Source organism: Nilaparvata lugens, chromosome 11 (assembly GCF_014356525.2).
Source record: "Nilaparvata lugens isolate BPH chromosome 11, ASM1435652v1, whole genome shotgun sequence".
NCBI classification, from domain to species: domain Eukaryota; kingdom Metazoa; phylum Arthropoda; class Insecta; order Hemiptera; family Delphacidae; genus Nilaparvata; species Nilaparvata lugens.
Genome location: NC_052514.1, coordinates 27,114,940 through 27,134,588, shown reverse-complemented (window position 1 = coordinate 27,134,588; position 19,649 = coordinate 27,114,940). Strand labels below are relative to the sequence as shown.

The window sequence follows — 19,649 nt, the reverse complement described above, 5'->3', positions numbered from 1 at the left end:
TGGTTATGACAACTTTCACTGTCAATTAATTTCAATATTACTAATTAATAATTTACAAGTGACAATATTTTTATACTATTAATATTTCGAATAATTGTTTGAATTTTTATAGCTCGCGCTTTGCGCCTGGTGCAATATCTCATGGATAGATGGATGAATAGAATTTTCATTACTATTTTGAAATAATGTGATTAAAAAATTAATATAATTGCATATTTCACAGTTTTGTCTCAAAATATATCTAAAAAATTGATTGAAATTTAAATTACGGTAACTAATATAAAAAATAGCTAATAAAAGTCGAAATTCATCGACAAAAAAAAAATGTCACTGACCGAGGTTCGAACCTAGATCATTGTTTGTAATTCACTGAGCTTTGAGCTTTTGAGTACACGCCTTTACACTCTCGGCTATTGCATCTTTTGATCAAATTGGCCTGTAAGTCAGGTAACGTATGTAGGCTACTATAATATAGTGTAGCCTATAGCGGCAAACTTGAAGCCGGTTTGTCGGCATTTTCACAACAAAATATTGCTCTGAAAATAGTTAAATCATAGAGAAAACATTCGAAGATTCAATCTTGAGTGGGCCTAATGTTTTCTCTATATGGTTTGATATTGAAGAAAAATTATCTAAAAGTTTTAATAATGAATTACGGAAAAATTACTAGGAATTTTTTAGTCAAGGCTGAGTTTCACCAGTAGGCTTACCTTAAACTTTAGATCTCTGCTGTATTTTCCTATTATTATTGTTGATTGTATTGCATTAAGAAGTGGAATTCGATAATAAAAAGAAGCAATTATTACTCTACCTCACTTTTAAATATTGATACAATTATTGTACTTTGATTTCAAATTCGATTCTTCACTTTTAAAGACTTGCGATACGTACCTTTCTGACAATGGACAATGTAGCCAACATTATATTGTTGAGGCTATGGAGATATATCATCGTATTCTATTGTTTGATATCAAAAACACAATAATAAATATTAAATTATGAAACAGTAATTTATAAAATATATTATTATAGACATAATACCGCGATTCACGATACATAATTATATAGATTATTACAGTCATTATGAGATTATCTCTCTATGATTTTTGTGAGATCGGACACGATCTTCTGTTATTCAAGGTCATTTTACAGCCCTAGGGCTGTAAAGTTTTACCGGCCTGGTCGGAAAACAATCACTTTCGGCCTCCATATGATGCACGTAAACCAGCTCATTACATCCAAGTGTGGCGAAAAATCTTATTAAATGTAATCGATAATAGGTTATTTATCATTTCATGCTAGTACAAGGGGTACTGTAAGTGTTTTCTTCATTCTTGAAACTTATTTGACTCATAACATACACCCACATCTTCCAAAGTGTTTTTTGAAGATGCTGCCAAATGATTCCCAAACGAATGTGTGTGTTATAGGAGTGATTATGTAAGGTGAATACGATTTCAGTATCAGGTGGGTTCCGAACCACTGGGAAATCATTTGAAAGTTTATTACTGTCAATTAATGGAGCAGTCATCACCAAATCAGTCATCCTTCCAACGAGAGTACGTGGAGTATGTGGCTTATCCTACCGACTAATTCAATCTCTAATATTTGTGTGGATACACTTCCCTAATTGCCTTCCCATAACTTCCTTTGATTTCTCATACACTATCGAACACGCTCTATTAGATGTTTCAATTGGTAACTGCAGTAGAAAACAATGATTGAAACGATGTACCTAAAACTCCAAAGTTGTAGCTCATTTTAATATAGATTGCCGATTGCCGGCTATTAAATGGTTGAGATGTAAGGAACTGGGTCATTTGCATGTATCACATTGCGTAACTGGTACTGGGGTAGGCTACAGGTTCTTCTTCTGTTTTATTGGTCAGTATGACTACAGCAAAACCGGTATGACGCACAGTTGTGTCTGATCGAATATGATATATGAACAGAATTGGACAGCTAGTTCCGCCACACGGAAAGAAGGCGAGTGGAGAAAAAATGCGAAAGAGAATGACGAGAAGGAAAGAAGGTGAGGAAGAAGAGGATGACGTTGTAGAAAGAGAAGAAGGATCAGGATAAAAGAGAAATGAGAAAAGTCAAGGAGAACTCTCTAAAGAAAAGAAGAAGAAGAGGAAGACTTTGTAGGAGTAGGAGAAGAACATAACAAAAAAAGACTAGATAAGAAGGAGGACATTCTTCTATTTATGGAACACAGAAGAAACCGGATGAAATAAGAAATTGGATAGGATGAATAAAGATAGGAAAAGATGGTTGTGAAGAAAAAATATTAAAGAGCTGATATAACAATGCAAGAGGAAGATAATGGAAGAAGGTCTGAAGGGGAAGTAAACCCACGAGACAAGGGAAAAGATATATACAGCTTAATAGAACAAAAAGGAACAAAATGTTTAGGGAAAAATAGGGGCTGCGTTGAAACACGAAGATGGAGAATATCTTTGAGAGAGAAGACAAACTATGAGTTAGAAAAGCAAGAGAACGATAAGAATGTGAATAGTGGAGAAAACAGGTTAAAGAAGGAGAAGAGAAGATACGAGGAAGATGATAGAATAGGAAGAAGAGAAGTTTGACATGTCAAAGAAAATTGATATTGACAAGTGTACACGAGAAACAAATTTAATGATGTTCAGTAAAAGAGAATTATGAGAGATAGAAAGGGAAAGGATGGAGAAATAAGGAGGTTAGGTACTGAGAAAAGGAGCAAAGATGTATGATGTGAATAAGGGAAGTATAAGGTGAAAAAGAGAAGGAAGTGAGTATTGATAAAACATAGAAGAGGGCATGTTGAGAAGGAGGAGTCGTGTAAGAATAGCATAGGAAAAAGATACTGTGAGATAATCAAGCAGAAGACAGGAAGAGAAATGAAAATGGATAGACAAGCGACGGCGATATAGCATGTAAAACTAGAAGACACAGGGACGAAAAAGAAGAGAAGGAAGAACAGGATGAAAAAGAATGAATTGAAACTTGAATAAACTGAACGGAACTGATGAAGAATGAGAATATGCAGAAGATAGAAGACGAATAGCCCAAGTTGATTACTAGACTAAAAAAAAGGAAATAGCAATAAATAGGAGAAAATCAAAAGGAGACGATGAAAAAGGACAAAAATAAGAAAGGATACTTGAGTATGGATTGTAGATAGCTCATAGTGTATGTAACAACAGCATCATAAGCTGGACCTAGTTCTTAAAAGAACCTGTTTATTCAAGATAGGAAGTGGATAGGATAGAATGAGAGGAAATGAGAGGTGTCTGGACACTCTGTCTGTGTGTGCTCACTCTTCTATGACGAACAACTGTTGTTGTAGTAACAGAGTCCACTCAGACAGGATGAAGATGGAAATACGGATTATATACGGGATAAATAAGGAGAAACGATAATAAATGCAGTATGAAGAATGATCTATAGGAGTTATGCGGTGGTTATAGGAAGAAAGTACGTTTGAAATGCACCATTTAAGAAGTGCAATGCAGTAAGACTTATCGTTGAGAGGCCTGCTTTAAAGCTATTTTATTGCTCCAATTTAGAACGAGATTAGATTGTTGGTTTTTTATAATAATCGATGTTTACTGATGCCAAGTAGGTCTTGTTAATATGTGGATAATATAAGTCAACCTGATGTCTATAAATAATTGTTTGCTTGTACTGCATACTTTATTAAGTTCAATTAACGTTGTGATGTATGATACAGATTTTTTGCATTATTCTAAATTTGAATTAAATACGTTTAGTACATATTTTTAGTCGAAGCTATACAAAGTTATTAAATAAACACTCGAGTGTTTTGACTCTTTGTGATGAAAATTATTCAACAGGGATCGAACTATGATGAGCTATCAACTCATTAAACTTAAAAATGAATGCGTGTCACATTTGTTAATTTCAATTTGATTCACAAACACTTCAACTGAGAAGTCTCTCTAACCTTCAATAATATAGGTTAATGATATTCTACAGAATACGGTTCAATTTAATTCATCGCCATAATCTAATCTATATATAATCTAATATAATCAGTATAAGATGAGTAACAAAAGTTAGGGACCCTTCCGTAACTAGTACAGTCAAGGAAAGGTTATAGAGGGAAAAGTTGGGAAGACAATTTTTGACCCCACATTTCTGTTTAGGGTAGTAAGGAGGTAAACATATCAAAAGTCCCCACCCCTACCCCCTGTGCTAAGTGGTGGTTTAAGGGTACTTTTTTTGGTTTCTCGCATAAAACTCAAAAACTATATCCTAAGGACTTGACTGTCATATAACAAATAGAAGCTTACATAATTTCCTACAATATTCATTTTACAACTTTTTCTATATCTCCTCTAGTTTTCGAGATATCTGCTCTCGAAGGTGTGTAATTGTTGAAATAACAGGTTTTTATCCAATGTTTTGCTCTTTCAGGTCTTATACCTCTCCAACAATGCATCATAAAAACGTATGCTTATCGTAGATTTGTGGAGCATTGAATTCTCTTTGAAATTATGGATTATTTCACTATTCCAAGTTTTCCTTTCATTGTTATAACAGCTTCAATGTAGGGGTGAAATTTTCATTGCTGCAACAAGTGTCATCTCAGCGCTTCCACACCTTCAACAGAGGAAAAAAATTGGTGGAAAACGTGATTTTTTCAAAAATGTCACACCTTCAAGAGCGGATATCTCAAAAACTAGAGGAGATATATTAAAGTTGTACAATGAATATTATAGGAAATTATGTAAGCTTCAATTTATTTTATGTCAGTCAAGTGCTTAGGATACATAGTTTTTGAGTTTTATGCGAGAAACCAAAAAATGGTACCCTGAAACCACCCCCACCCCCACAGGGAGTAGGGGTGGGGACTTTTTATATGTTTACCTCCTTACTAACCTAAACAGAACTGTGGGGTCAAAAATTGTCTTCCAAACATTTCCCTCTATACCCTTTTTTGAACATTCATTGCCTGGACTAAACGGTGAGCGCTTCTTACCAGAGTAGCTCGGATTTCTAGTTATCATGAAAATCGTCCCTCATTGGTGATAAACTTTTCTGGAGCTGTAGGTTTAGTAATTTCATCGTCCATCTCATTGTCGTGTAATTCGCCTAAACTGAAAACTGAATTACTATTAGTTCGGAGAACAGTAGAACTCGCTACACTCTCAACATCACCACTCACACTCTCCAGCCTATCCACACACAATCACACATACAAATTGGATTTAGAGTATGATGATATATATGCAATAGGATCAGTGGAGGACGCTGAGAAATAGGAGTTCTTTACACTTTTGAGCTAGGAAGCACAGTTGAAAAGATAAAATATCTGAAAATTGAAATGTGAGACTTGGAAAAATTCTATCAAATCCTAATTTTTTTTAAATTTTGAACATGTGATATATGAAATAAAACCACCTTGAAGCGCTGAGAAGAATGAGCTGAATTTTAACCTAATCCGATAAAGTATTGAAAAGTTGAGTTGATTTTTAGGGTAAAATCTCCGAATAACAGCCGCCATCTTGAAACGGGATTGTATATTTAGAAATTTTAAATATATTCGTTTCTGCGCCTTGTTTCAAAGTACTTGTATACTAAATTTTATCAAAATTGAACCATAACTGCGACTGTAACTGCGGTACAAACAAACAAACAAACGCCGATTGACTTGAAACGTAGAATTCGCTTCGCTCATTCAATCAAACAACCCTTACTTTCATAAGAGCGTAACTCTGCACTACTTAAAAACTATAACTCTCCACCATCAAAACTGTGAATTTTTCCACTATAATAAAAGAAAATAAAACCCGCTGATCAGTCAACAACGCTTGTTACACAGGCCTCATCTTCCAATCACGACTCACTTCTGCAGAGTCACTTCTATTACCAATCAATTTATCAATCAAGTTGCAAAACTCTGTCATAAATTGTTCAGTGAGGAGTGACGCTTGTAACTGTTTGATAGAATATTTCCAGTTTCGAACAAGGAAACAAGCGAATACATTATTTACTATGTTCTTTTCTGTAAAATTTATTACCAGTTTAGGCCTACTTCTTGCCTTTACCTTCAATATTTGATTCCTTTCACACTACGGTAATACTCCTTCAAATATATAATATTTCTCTTACACTAGTGGAATATTAATATTTTTCTTTTGATTCTACTTTTGTAACTACATTATAATTATGTCACAACCTCCACCTCATTTTGAATCTTTTTCAAAATCAAACCTTAACTTATAATCAGATTTAAATTACCGTAATAAAATAGCACCATCCAACAAACCGTAATGATGTCAAAGTCCCTGAAAATGACTTATACGATCGCACCGTAAATTTCTTGCGATCCTCGCATCACACAACAATAGAATTGCAACTCACTAAAATGATGAAACTCAACTGTATAATTCGAAAAATTTACAACACAACCAAGGGCACTTGTCCACTGATTACTCTAATGACTATTTTAATAAAAAGTTTGTAGATTATCGTGTTCTAGTGTAGCGTACTATGTTTAGAGGATTAAGACCAGATGAAAACAATCGGTGGTAAGTTGTAGTGAGCTTAATAACTTCTCACGAGAGGAGAATGTCCTTACACATCTGTTGGCAAGAGAGATTTCAGTTTTCTCAACCCTATTGTTTCAATTAATTACATCAATTAGTTTCCTCTGTACGCGTTGTTGTATTATATTCAATCGGCTCTGGCAGTGATGCCATTGCTTTTAACGAGCGTTTTCACTATCAAGATCAGAATGGCTTTAAGTGTGATAAGCGCGTTGGATTGGTCAATTGTGGCAACCTTCCGGTTCAATTTTCAGTTTTTGAAACATCACTGTTACTTAATAGGTTGAAGGTTATTTCCGCACCACGTGTATAGGTATAGTAGTTTTCCCACAATCTCTTTGATGAACACAAACATTAATTGATTGCAGTTTTGGTAACTTTTCATAGTGAATATAAATTACTCCGAAAGGATACCAACGTTTAGTCTAATTGTGAAATAGTCGAAGTGTTCTGCATATTCTCACTATTCAATTATTTCCAAGTATTCTATGAGTTTTCCTCCAAAAAAAGTTTCAATCATATATTATATAGCATATACTTGTTTATGTGATAACGAGTAGTTTAAAAAAAATACAACTTTATTTAAAATTGAAGTTTTTGTCAAAACACAAATGTGTTATTGAAATTTCAGCTCTCAACTGGTTATCAGTTTTCATTGTGTTGGAAATCTTGAATTTTATTTCATGCATCTGGTACTATGTCTGGATGAAATAAATGTAAATTATTTTCTTCCAACAGGATTTCTTATACCGTATATGTATTATTTCTTGATCCATTTCTAAACAGGCTGCGATTTGAATATCAAGTTGTAAACGATTTTTGGAATTTGATTATAGTATTGTTTGTTTTTTATTTATTTTTCAGGACAAGTACATAATCAGTACTTCCTATATCGTAGTATATAGGAGGTCCTGACATAATCCACCCTTATCTTCTACTTTAACCAGACTCCGTCATTTTAAGTTTTACTAGAACCTATAGGTATGTGAAAAACAATCCATTTCCTAATATTTTTCCAACCTCTCTGTTAGTGAAAGTTATAATATTGATAGTGAAGAGGATTGCTTTCTGTCCATGTGCTTCTAAATAAAGCTCCGTATTTAACCTACGTCATTACTAGATTTTTTTGAAAATGTCAATGCGGAAATAATGAGGAAGTTTGGTAAGGGTGAGCCTAGATAATAAGAAATTCATTGTTTAAAATAAAACAATGAATGGTCAACGAAACTAATCAGGATCTTTTGTAGCAGTAAACTTATACTGCGAGTTTAATTGATGGCTCTGAGCAATTTCGCTATTGTCTCAACCGCGCCAAAACATATTGTATTTATCAAACTGACAAGACAGCCCTTTTTGATAATACGTGTAAGAAATGTTATCTTCGTTAACCTTGAACCTGCATTTCTTCCGAGTTAGAATTTTGCTGTCGTAACAAAACTAGGTTGGGATAGGCCTATAAAGTATGGTGTTGGTGATGATTATAAAGCGAGGTTTTTTAATCATATTTATCTTGATATCTATAACTGTGATTTATTCTTGGAATTCTAATCTCTAATACATCTAACAGTCGACATATCAAACCTTCACCAAATTGGTGATGTAGGGATATTAGCCTATATTGAAGTTTATTTTAAGAAACTCAATGGTTTTCTTTTTGATTAATTTAATCTTATAAGATTTAATTATTATTTAACGAAAATCCCAAATAAATGCTGCAAATCACCCCGAAGACCTCTGCTACTGCAGACATTGACAACAGGGTTAACAGCTAGATGGAAATTCGATGAGAACTACTATCCAAAATTAGTTGCCAGCCCGGGAATCGAACCCGGTACCTCCCAATTGCCAGTCAGGAATGCTTACCCTTACACCAAACTGACAATCTCTGAATAGCAGTGCTCATTTTATACGAAGCCACAGCGGCCAACCAGTTACAGATGGAATTAAATAGAGAATGCATTCTCTATTTAATTCCATCTTATAAGATTCCTACGTCAACTATAATTTGCATTACCTCTCTATCTCAATAGTTACAAGAGTCATACACAGACTCCTACAGGCTGTGATCGCTTTATAGGCTCACAAGACATTTCCATTGTTTCATCCTTCTATTTTCTTGCTCCAAAAAAACATTTTTTAAATGAAATATTTTTCAAAAACTTCAAATATTTGTGGACTGAAAATTTTGTGAAGTTTTTACAAGAAATTTTATACAAGACTAAACCCATTTCGGACTATGTGTAGCCCTATCTAAATTTGGGAGAGGAATAGCACAATGTTACCTTATGTTTTCTCCCTATCATTTTCATTATGTACTTATTGTATGATTGATTGAATAAAGAATAATAAACAATATGCAATATTGCTGATAATATCATTAACTAACAGTATTTCAATCAACATGTCTTCAAAATTGGTTCTCTTCCTCCATCTTCGTATGCAAATGATTTTTAAAGGCGATGATGTTACCAACCAGCTTCATGATACCAGCGATGACGATATTGTCTTCCAACTATTTCATTTATATCATCATATAATCCTCACTCGTGTAATCCTCACATTTTATCGTTTATTGCTCACTGCTCTTTCATCACCACTGTTTTTAGTCTTGTAATTCCCTACAAAACACTCAATATGTTTATGGAACCTGAAACAATGAGAATCTATTCTATCTCTGTATTATGGAACGTTCAGTTTCATGACCAAGATCTACTGACTCATTCATGGAATGGCATCCGGTAGCGCGATAGTAATCCAAGTTAATTCACCTCCAAATATCGGTAATCAGCATCACGACTCCAGTTCTGAAGATGCATTTCAACCGCAAGCGACCTTGAGCCACTCAAAACACCGACTGCAGCTTGCAGCTTGTAATTTCGACTCAAAGTGCTCCGTAATTTTATGACATAATTCCAGTTTTATAGGATTTGTTACAGGTTGAATGAAGTCATCAAGTGAAAGTGTAGCTTGGAGATACATGATTATCAATAAACTACATATTTTCCTGTTGATACATTGCCTGTAATTACTATACATTAGCCTATACTAGAGTGAGACTTCTGAGAATGAACGTTTGAAAGCTGCGAATCTATCCTTTATAAAATCATTAAAGCTATAGGCGTTTTGTCTACTGGTTTGGGCAATTTATTATCGTGAACAGTAGTCAATAGTTCATATTAAAGTGTGAGCTTAACACAAAAGGAACAGAAACGTTCGAAAACTAAGCATAGTTCTTATTATCATCCACGTTAATTTAATTGATAAGCGCTCACGTGTAGCCTAAAATTACCAGCGATACCGATCCTCTAATTGTATGGACAACAATTTTCAGCTCATAAAATTCTATCTACTAGTAGGCCCACCTTAGTCTAATAAAATTGTACCATTTCCTTAAGCCTTTGTACAACCTACTTGAAGCTATTGCAACTTGAAGAAAGGCTTAAATAGGAAAACATGATGGAAATATGCTTTATATCATCGGTTTTAAAAGAAGAGAGAATAGTTGAAGTTATTTATGAAAAAACTTTCTGCAAAACAAACACTGAAATGACAAGTAGAAAATAGAAATAGAAAATCGAAATGATTCATCAAATTTCTTATTGATCAAACTACTTGTGTTGAAGTTGTTTATCAATACATAGTTGTTGAAAGTAACAGCATCCTCCGTTCTAATGTTTGCATTCTATTTATTCCGATCACAATTGAATTTGACAACTCTTGTAGGTAGCACGAATTCTCGCTTCCTGTTGAAATTTCTTTGAAGAAATAGATGCTTTCCAATTTTAATTACAATTTCAAATCTTCATCCTTTTTGATAACAAATAGATAGTGATAACAATGTCTAGATGTCACTACATTCATCAATAGTTTCTCATCAATACATATGCTTTCAATACATCACAGCTTTCTCCCCTGTTGAATCGACATCAAAATTTTCCGTTTCTCGATATTCAACAGATGCGAAAGAAAGTGGAAGGTAGTGAATGTATGCAATGGACAACCAATAAATATTGTTGTCAAACTTCTGAACTGTTGAGTCATCGGAAGGCCTATTCTTTAGTCAAAGGTTGGTGCACTGGTCTCAACTGACAATAGCTGGCTAACAATGTTTCCCGCTCAATTTGAACATTGATTCTCTCTTATATTGTGATGCTAATGTTGGACCGTATGATCGTTTAGGTATGGTCCTCACAGCTGTAGTAGTATGACGGGGCCGGCCCGGCATTGTAGAATGCATCAGAGAGGTGTTGTGAGGTTATTACATTACATGGAACTTCATTAGTACACACCTCTCCTTGTATTGTGTAGCGTGTGGTGTTGTGATTTAGGAAAGTTGATATAAGATACTGAAACAATTAAGAGGAGTATGATGTATGCAGAGATATTGTGATGCAACTGTCTTCTTTCTATTACGTACTTTCAAGTGATTAATCTTCAAACTATATGTTTATAATAGTTGAACTCATGAATTTGCAGTATCAGTTGGACAAATAATGATGTTTGAACATAAATATTCTAGTTTTTCTGAGTTGCCTATGTAGGAATACTTGAATTCTTCGAAACTTGATTTGACTCATCCTAAAATTTGACTAGTTTTTTCAATGAATGAATGAACATTGACATCCTGCGCTTGCGCAAGCTTTTCAATCAATTGGATTTTGAAGAACGTAGGAAAAATCATAGAATGTTAGTACACATTGAAGAGCGGAAAGTGTAAACTCATTGTCTGAGGAAGCCAAGAATGTCCTACACAATCAGGCTTCATCATTTTGAGTTAGTGAATGCAATTTTAAAATGTTCCTTCGTTATGCTTGTAACATTTATGTATGAGTTGAATCAATCATATGATAAGTGTTTTTAATGTTTGTATCCTTAAAACATTTTGACGTTTCCGATTGTAAAATGTAGGTCTATTTACTTGAAGGAATAAAATCTATTCTATTCTATACGGTATGCGAAGTTTCTTGAACATTGTAGGCCATCAATTTAGGTCCATATCCATCATAATTTTGTGGCAGGAATGCAAGGAATATTGTGCTCTCGTTAAATGTCCATGCTGCATGTAATGTGTCATGCAATGTTGAATATTTCAAGCATTCTTATGAATAAAAAAATGCAAGGTTCCGTGACAAAACTTGTAGTCAGTCTAAATTATCACCAAGAATGTGGCAATGAATTTCAAACTAGATGATTAAAATGATGCACTTGACTTGATCATAGCATGTTAATAATAGATAGGTTCATAGAATGAATGAATAACCTTCCTATATGCCCTTTCCATAAATTAACGGAGAACTCATTAACCTCAGATCTTGGTATGTAGGAGACCATTAACTTAGGTACTGTCTATGTTAAGCGTGACATTGTGCATTATAACTTCTTTGTAAGCATACTGGAAAAACAAGGACTAAAAGTCACAACCTGATAAAAGGTGAAAGGTAAATGTGAGTGAACCACGCACATCAATATAGTTACACTGGCGGCAGTGAAATAATACGGTAACTGGATGAATTGCATGGATGTGTAGGCTGGACTTGTATTTGTGAGTGCCGTTGATCAGGAATATGAAAGATGGGAAATATTCTCTTTTCTCGAACCTTCATGTTATTCATTGAAAGTTTGACCAAAGCATAAGAGTATAAACCTTAGTCTAGTTACACACACATCGATTTTGGAACGCGTACTAGCCTATTAGAATAGAAAGAAAAAGAAAAATCTCAGTACCCTTTTTGAATTATTTAATAACAACATGTTTCTGACATTGATGCCATTTTCAAGTGATCTTGATCAATCAAGAAGAATATAAAGAAAAATAAAAATCTCAGTACCCTTTTTGAATTATTTAATCACAACATGTTTCTGACATTGATGCCATTTTCAAGTGATTGATCAAGATCACTTGAAAATGGCATCAATGTCAGAAACATGTTGTGATTAAATAATTCAAAAAGGGTACTGAGATTTTCATTTTTCTTTCTATTTTAATTACAAGTAGTCCTATACAGAAAAGAGATAAAATCTATCAGATTGAACATTACTTGGCGAACATGTGTTTGCCAAGTTTCATTCAATTTGGTAGGATTTAAAAGGACGGTAGAAAATCTTACGTCCAAAAATCAATGTGTATGCTGGCTCTACTTATCACTTCAGTGCCAGATCAACAACTGATCAAAATAATATGATCTTCAAATGTATATAGGATTTTTTGATTGCTTACAATATTCATATTCACGGTTAATCAACGCTTCTTCGAGTGCCAAGACCCCCCCTCCCACACACAAGGATTTCATGGATGCGTCTCCACCCCATCCCCATGTCGACACGCACAGCTTCAGAGTTCAGATTTTAAACTCCTGAAGCAACAAAGTGGTGCCTGAGAAAGTTTCAAGGAGGCTCCGTTTAAACAATAATCACACGGCATCCACTTATCCAATGTTCAAACGGATGTGATCTCTGTTCATGTTGACTATTTTTATTACTGACTATTGATGAAGAATTCTTAAATTAATTAATCTATGTACTGAAATCTTGTTCCAAGGAAATGAATTTCACCCTCCACTTCAGCTTCACCTCCTGGTGATAAAAGAGAGACCAGGAAAGTTGAGGGTTGATTTTTCTAATTACCAATAAAAACTGAACCTACATTGTATCAGTGATGACATTGTGAGTCACCTTTGTTTATTCTGTTTACAAATGAATGCTATTAAATGATTCGATTATTTATAAGTTCCAATTAAGTAATAGGATGTGTGGATAGATTTATTTAAATCCATGTCTTGACTATATGCATCTCCACTTTCTGATTTGTTCCCAGTCTGTTCTTCAAATGTTAAGTGCATAAAGATGTGATAAATTTTAGAGCAATGCTGTGTCTTTTCGACTCGAAGTTCACAGTTCATCTAGAATTTTTTTGTTGTTGTTACACTCTTATGCAAGTGTATTATCAACACATTTTACAGTATTATACAGCTTATGTATTAAGTTCAATATCTATCTATATTTTGCATGTAAAATCGAACAGTACAGTTCTGTTTGTGTTGAACCAAATGCATTCTCGTTGTCTTTGTGAAACATGGTTGACAACGCCCACCTCTCAACACACGAACTCCTGATGTTTCGTCTCACTCTGTTGCATAATAAGCCATAACTTCCATCCTGCTCGCGAACTAGACGAGACCGCTTTTCCACGATTCTGAGCACTCGGCCCATTTATTCTTGTCCTTTGCGTCAACTTCTATGTATAAACTTATTAATTTATTCCTCCGAAAACCCACACGTCTTCGTCCAACCCACGACAGTTGTGCATTACAACTCATGTATTTGCTTTAGTACCACTTTATCTGACCGCTATAAATTGAGGCGCCTTGCTAGTGACCATCCATTAAATGTGTTGTTTCTTCAAGTATTTCTAAGTTAAAGGAAAGGAATTCGGCCCACCTTAACCCTTGACCAATATAGAATCGGCGAATTAATTGCGGTATTTGTGTCAAGTTCATGCGGAAATGATATAGTTGGTATCATTTAGATATTGTTAAAACAACATATTTTTCGAACAATTTACTGGCAAATGATTCGATCAAATCTATTGTAAATAACATATTGATCTCGTTCAAATGTGAGGATATTTTCCAAACGTACAAATTATTTTACAAGTGAAGCTTCTATACTGTTTTAATGTTATGCTGTGGTTTTCAATAGTGCAATAATGCTCCATGGATTATAGTATTTTGTCATCTTCTTGATTTGAAGCCAAGTTCTTCACCAATTAGATTAACCTATAGCTTCAAAAAAGCTAAAGCCAATGTACCTAGAATAAGTATATGTATTCTAGGTAGCCTACATTGGCTCAAGCCAAAATTCAATATTCCCATTGGAACATAATGAGACGAAATTTCAAAATCTCAGTAATTTGTATTCATTCAGTTCTCTAATTTCATTAAGACAACCGTATATATTATTAATATGATATTATATTTCGTTAACTGTTGATTTGATGTTAGTTTTGTTGTTTTAAATTAGCTGTTCAATAATACTGTGTATTACACAGCGTTGAATAAGATTGGCTCATCGTAGTCATCTTACTCCATTGAGTTTCTTTTGTTTGCTATTATAAAATATCTAAGTTCAGACTTTGGAGTTACATATAGTTTCTAGTTTGATCAATGATTTTCAGGTTGACAAATCAATCATTTTTAGACTATTTATCGTAATATGAAAAATATAATTTTTCAATAGGTGTATTTCTTCCAGTAAGTTAACTAGTTGATCGAGTAACTTCCATTGCTGTTATATTACAGATAAAATAAAACAAATGTTCCATGAATTGGGCTGATCTATTTTCAGTGTTTCTGATGATTCACTTCAGACTAGGAGGATGCAAACATCTTGTAACTGTTGTCTGAGAATGTGAAAGTATGTCTTGTGTCATTAGGAAACTATTTATTGATTTGAAATATTGGATACTCACCTCAGTAATGATACGATAGTTGTATATCAGTAATGATACTTTGTGATTTAACAATCTCACATCATTAGTAATTGTTCATCATCAAATAAAAACAGAAAATTAACTGAGAACATTGAACTGTTCCTAATATTCAAAACTACTTTCTGTTTTTAGTACCTCAAGTGAGACAATAATTAAGGATCGTCCTCCATATATCTCTGTTTTAAATTCCTCTTGTGCTATTGGTGAGTTTTTTATTCAAGTTTACTATTTTTTACACTAAAAACAACATTGAAAGATAATGCTGTAACTTTTACTCAGATAAAAGAGAAAAACACTAGCTCATGATTTGGGAACTTGATACATTAATAGTATGAAATATTCTCATGTCATTAGTAAGTGGAGTGTAGTGTATACAATTTGTATACAAAAGAGTGCTCCAGTAGCAAGTGTCGTTTATTAGTTTCCTTTTGCTGTTCCTGATTCCAAGTTATCATGCATTCCATATAATTATACTTTTATGAAACATCATTAGCTGTCAGCTCTCTGTACTACAAAAATAATTTAATTTCATGCTTTATTACAATATGAAAGTTGTAATTGTATTTAGAATATGATATAAATATATTTCGGCTTCAAGTTGAGTCTGTTCAGTTCTCAGTTAATTCGCATGGCTTTTCTGGTGGAGAGTCCCTTGGGAGATGGTCCCACCTCACCCCTTAATTTATATTAAGTCGTCAATGGGCTTTGCGTCTGTCATACTTCAGACGGGACCGGCAGTGCCCATCCTATAACAAGGGAGTGACCTGGTTACAAACCTTTGGTGATAAGTGGGTTTTAACCCGGGATCTCGGAGCTGCAACGCAAGCACTCTATCCTCTAGACCACAGATCACTCCAGAGTTCAGTCCAAGACACCAAGAGGACAGTATAATGAGATAATCGACCAACCAATAAGGAATTTATTCGGGGACTATCCTTAGGACTATATGGAGATTCAGTGTTGCAAATAAGAAATACCAATGATTATTTTTTATTATGTAAATGATTATTGTTATAATTGTAAATAAATAAATGTTCTATGAATATCAAGTAAACAAATAAAATATAAATTGATGTTTAATTGAAAAGCCCCTTTTATTAAGAGCGCTGAATATAACGACTTACTCACACGAGAGTGATGTTACAGTACCATATCGAAAGTAATAATAATATCAATCACATTATTTAATAATGAATTAATAGATGAATTCACCATAAAAGCAAGGAATAAACTATACGGTAATGAATGAGAACAAATCGGGTACTGACAGTCCCAGCAGTCAGGAGCAGTTTCAATCGCATGCATTAGAGAAGTGCATCGCACTGAAAAGCCTCTCCCGGAGAATGGTATCTCAAGCCGCAGATCAATCCATTCATCATCATCCCTTTAGGTTTAGTTTTGAATTATATCCTTGGGTAGGCCTTCACTTATACACGAAATATAATAATGATAAACTTTATTGCCAAAAAACAATGTTTACAAAATAATACTCAATCATCTAGAGTCTAAACTAATAATAATAATTAATTATACAATTATGAATATTATACACATTTTATTCCTTTGACAATAAATATACTCTCATGCAAGGGAAGCTTCCCTGTACGCATGGAGGAGTTGCTGCAGACCTGAGAAACTCTCTTATAGTTGAAAAAGTAAATTTGTTTATCGAATTCCTAACATGCTATAATGTATCCAGTAATTAGAACTAGGCTTTCAGATACAAAAAGTCATACAATAAATATAAATAATAAGTTGAAAGCTCTCAACGGAAGAAATAGTAAATTAAAATAATTTTTAGAATTTGAGAAATGTGAACTCAGACAATCACTGAACAAACAAAAACTTAGCTTCGACCGCCTCTCGAAGAAGACTGAATAGCCACTCCTTGATCAATCAATCAATTAATCAACCAATCTACTGTACAAGGAATACGATTGACAAATTATACGATTGGAATTAACGTTTTTAAGTTTCAAACTTCGCCGTTTTTTGTAAATAAAACACATTTTGATACAGAATCATAGTTCATATTGCATTCACCTTATACCTTATACACGGGTTTTCACAGCCTTCCCGGCCGTTTCCCGCACTCAACACGCCATCTCCCTCTATTTCTCCATACGTCTTGTTGGATGCCCCTGCTCTCCATGGCCTCTTCTATGTTTTGCTGCCAAACCGTTCGTGGTCGTCCTCGTTTCCTCCTCTCAGCCGGAATCCACCCATATATCTTCTTTGGTATGTGAATGGTACAGGCCCATGGTTTCGTTAATTTTTATTTATTTATTTATACATTAATAGATACAATAACATTCTTAACTATGAATGATTGGGAAAGGAACAACAGGCTTAAAGCCCAAAACTGTTCCTTTCCCAAATTTAGATAGAAATTGTCCAAAAATAGGTTATGTTTACACTACACGTTTTTTGTCCAATTTTGAGTCCAAAATATTTATAAACTAGGAATTTAGAATTTAGGAATGTTGAAAACCAAATTAAATAATAATACTTCACTAAATCATCACTAATAACTGAAAATACTGTATTAATAATTGAAAATTTTAAAACGCGAAAAGAAACTCAAACGTACTCCTAAAACAACTGGGGCTCATTCTTCTGAGATGTCCGTACCACTGGAGGAAATCCCCATTTCCAAAGCCCTTCTTCTAATATGCTTTGGAACTTTTCAATTCTAGAATGGCACTTTTTCGATTGACTTAACTATGTGCCATTCTTTCTTTCTATTTTTTATTCCTTTCTTTCTTTTTATCCATTCTTTCTGTCTATCGTCCTTCCTTGGCCATATTCTTCTTTTTTCACCTTTATTTTCCTTTTGAAATAGAGGACTGGTTCTCCAGGTTGAGGGTTGAGGCTTTGAATTCGCAGCCCACTCCTCGCAAAAACTTCGGAGCGTAAAAAACTCAACACATATGCCTCATATTGCATTTCATTTCTATATTGTTCAATGTCCAAGCCACACGAGGTGTTTTTCAGTCGGCACTACAGGAGAAGAGGCTCTCCGATTGGCTGGACAGGAAGCTCACTTGATACGCCAATCGATAAACCAATCGGAGAGCTTCCTGCTCTGTCGTGCTGACTAACAAACGCCTCGTATGGCTTGACCCTTATTCTTGAGTTGATATCTTGTTAAATTCATTGAAGTATTGTTAAATATCAATAATTTGACCCTCAGACAGCATAAATATTGTAATTTGAGCAGATAATCGAATTTATCAAACTTAACCCATGCACAAAACTAGATCTATTTATAGAGCTTTCATCAATAGAATGAACGATGAATCAATAATAAACAATGAATAAGAATTCTGTAATCACTTTAATACCGCTAATTATAATAAATAGTGAATAAAAATCCCTCCCAATATCCAAGCACAAGTCTAGAGCGCATGTGGACATCATGCTCAGCAGAAAAATAATGGATAGCCTTTCCTGTAAAGAATTAACAATGGATACTGTAATTATGATTACAAGTAATAAATAAAATTCCCTCTTTTTACCCATAAGCAAAAATCTATAGCTCATGTGAGCATCACAGTCAGCAAATAATGATGATAGGTACAAGTAATCATTAATGAACTGTGAATAATATAGTGAAAACAAATTAAATTAATAATAATAGTTGAAACTAATAACACAAAAGAAACCATAATACATAGAATTAATAACAACTAGAATTAAAACTCAAACTATTTATTGTCATGAAGCACAATTATTATAACTTATATAATTAATGTAATGAATAATTGATAAATAAAATATGTCTTACCAAAAGGATCGCCCGCACGACCAGCCGCTCCGAATGCATTGTGCGGTTGACTAGTAGGTGAGGATGTCCAGGACTAGATGCGTGAATAAACTACGCGCCTTTGATAAGAGAGATAAGCGCACTCGGCTTAATCCGCACCACAATCACCACAGAGAGGCCACTCTACTATCTACTAACCACTCAGCTCTCAGCTGACCACAACACCCGAACTGCTGAGAGAACAGACAGTCACTGATCACTGATCACCGCAGTACAACACACACTCTCGCTCTCATTCCCTCTCTCTCTCTCTCTCTCTCTCTCTCTCTCTCATGATACACCTACGGTCAAAGCACCAATCACATCGCGACTCCTTCGTGGCCACCCTCTCATTGGTGGCTAGCTCTGTGGTCATTGATGCCAGAAATTTGTATTGGTTGCTGGTGGTGATTTAGAGCTTGTTTTTTGGTGAACATTGTATAGCATGACTGGCTCAGATGTGGTGTAGTTCTCCAGTTCTCCAGTTCTTTCTCTAGTTCTCCAGTATGAACGTGATACACTAACTTGATACAGAAAAGAAACAGCTTCTCTATTAAAATATTTTTTATCGTATTAATACTTGGGGAAATAAAATTAATTGATTTAATCCCTGCAATTTGAAGTGAAAAGATGGTTAAATCTACAGATGGACCTGAGTAAGGAGTGGTAATTGATAGAGGGAGGTGTATTGTACACAAACAGATTTTTTGCTAAGGATATAGGATTATTCGCCTATAGCATAAGCGTGAGTAATGAGGAGGATTAATAGAATAGAGTATGATAGAGTAGAATGACGACC

General features: G+C 34.3%; 1 protein-coding gene across 1 annotated transcript in view; it reads right to left on the bottom strand.

Annotated features, from left to right (window-relative positions):
* Positions 1-19,072, bottom strand: part of LOC111061350 — an 84,865-nt gene extending 65,793 nt beyond the window's left edge. The window contains exon 1 of the mRNA XM_039438032.1: positions 18,833-19,072. Within this exon, the coding sequence (XP_039293966.1) occupies positions 18,833-18,871 (39 nt within the window). The 5' untranslated portion in view covers positions 18,872-19,072. The remainder of the gene's footprint in view (positions 1-18,832) is intronic.
* Between the last annotated feature and the right edge of the window lie 577 nt (positions 19,073-19,649).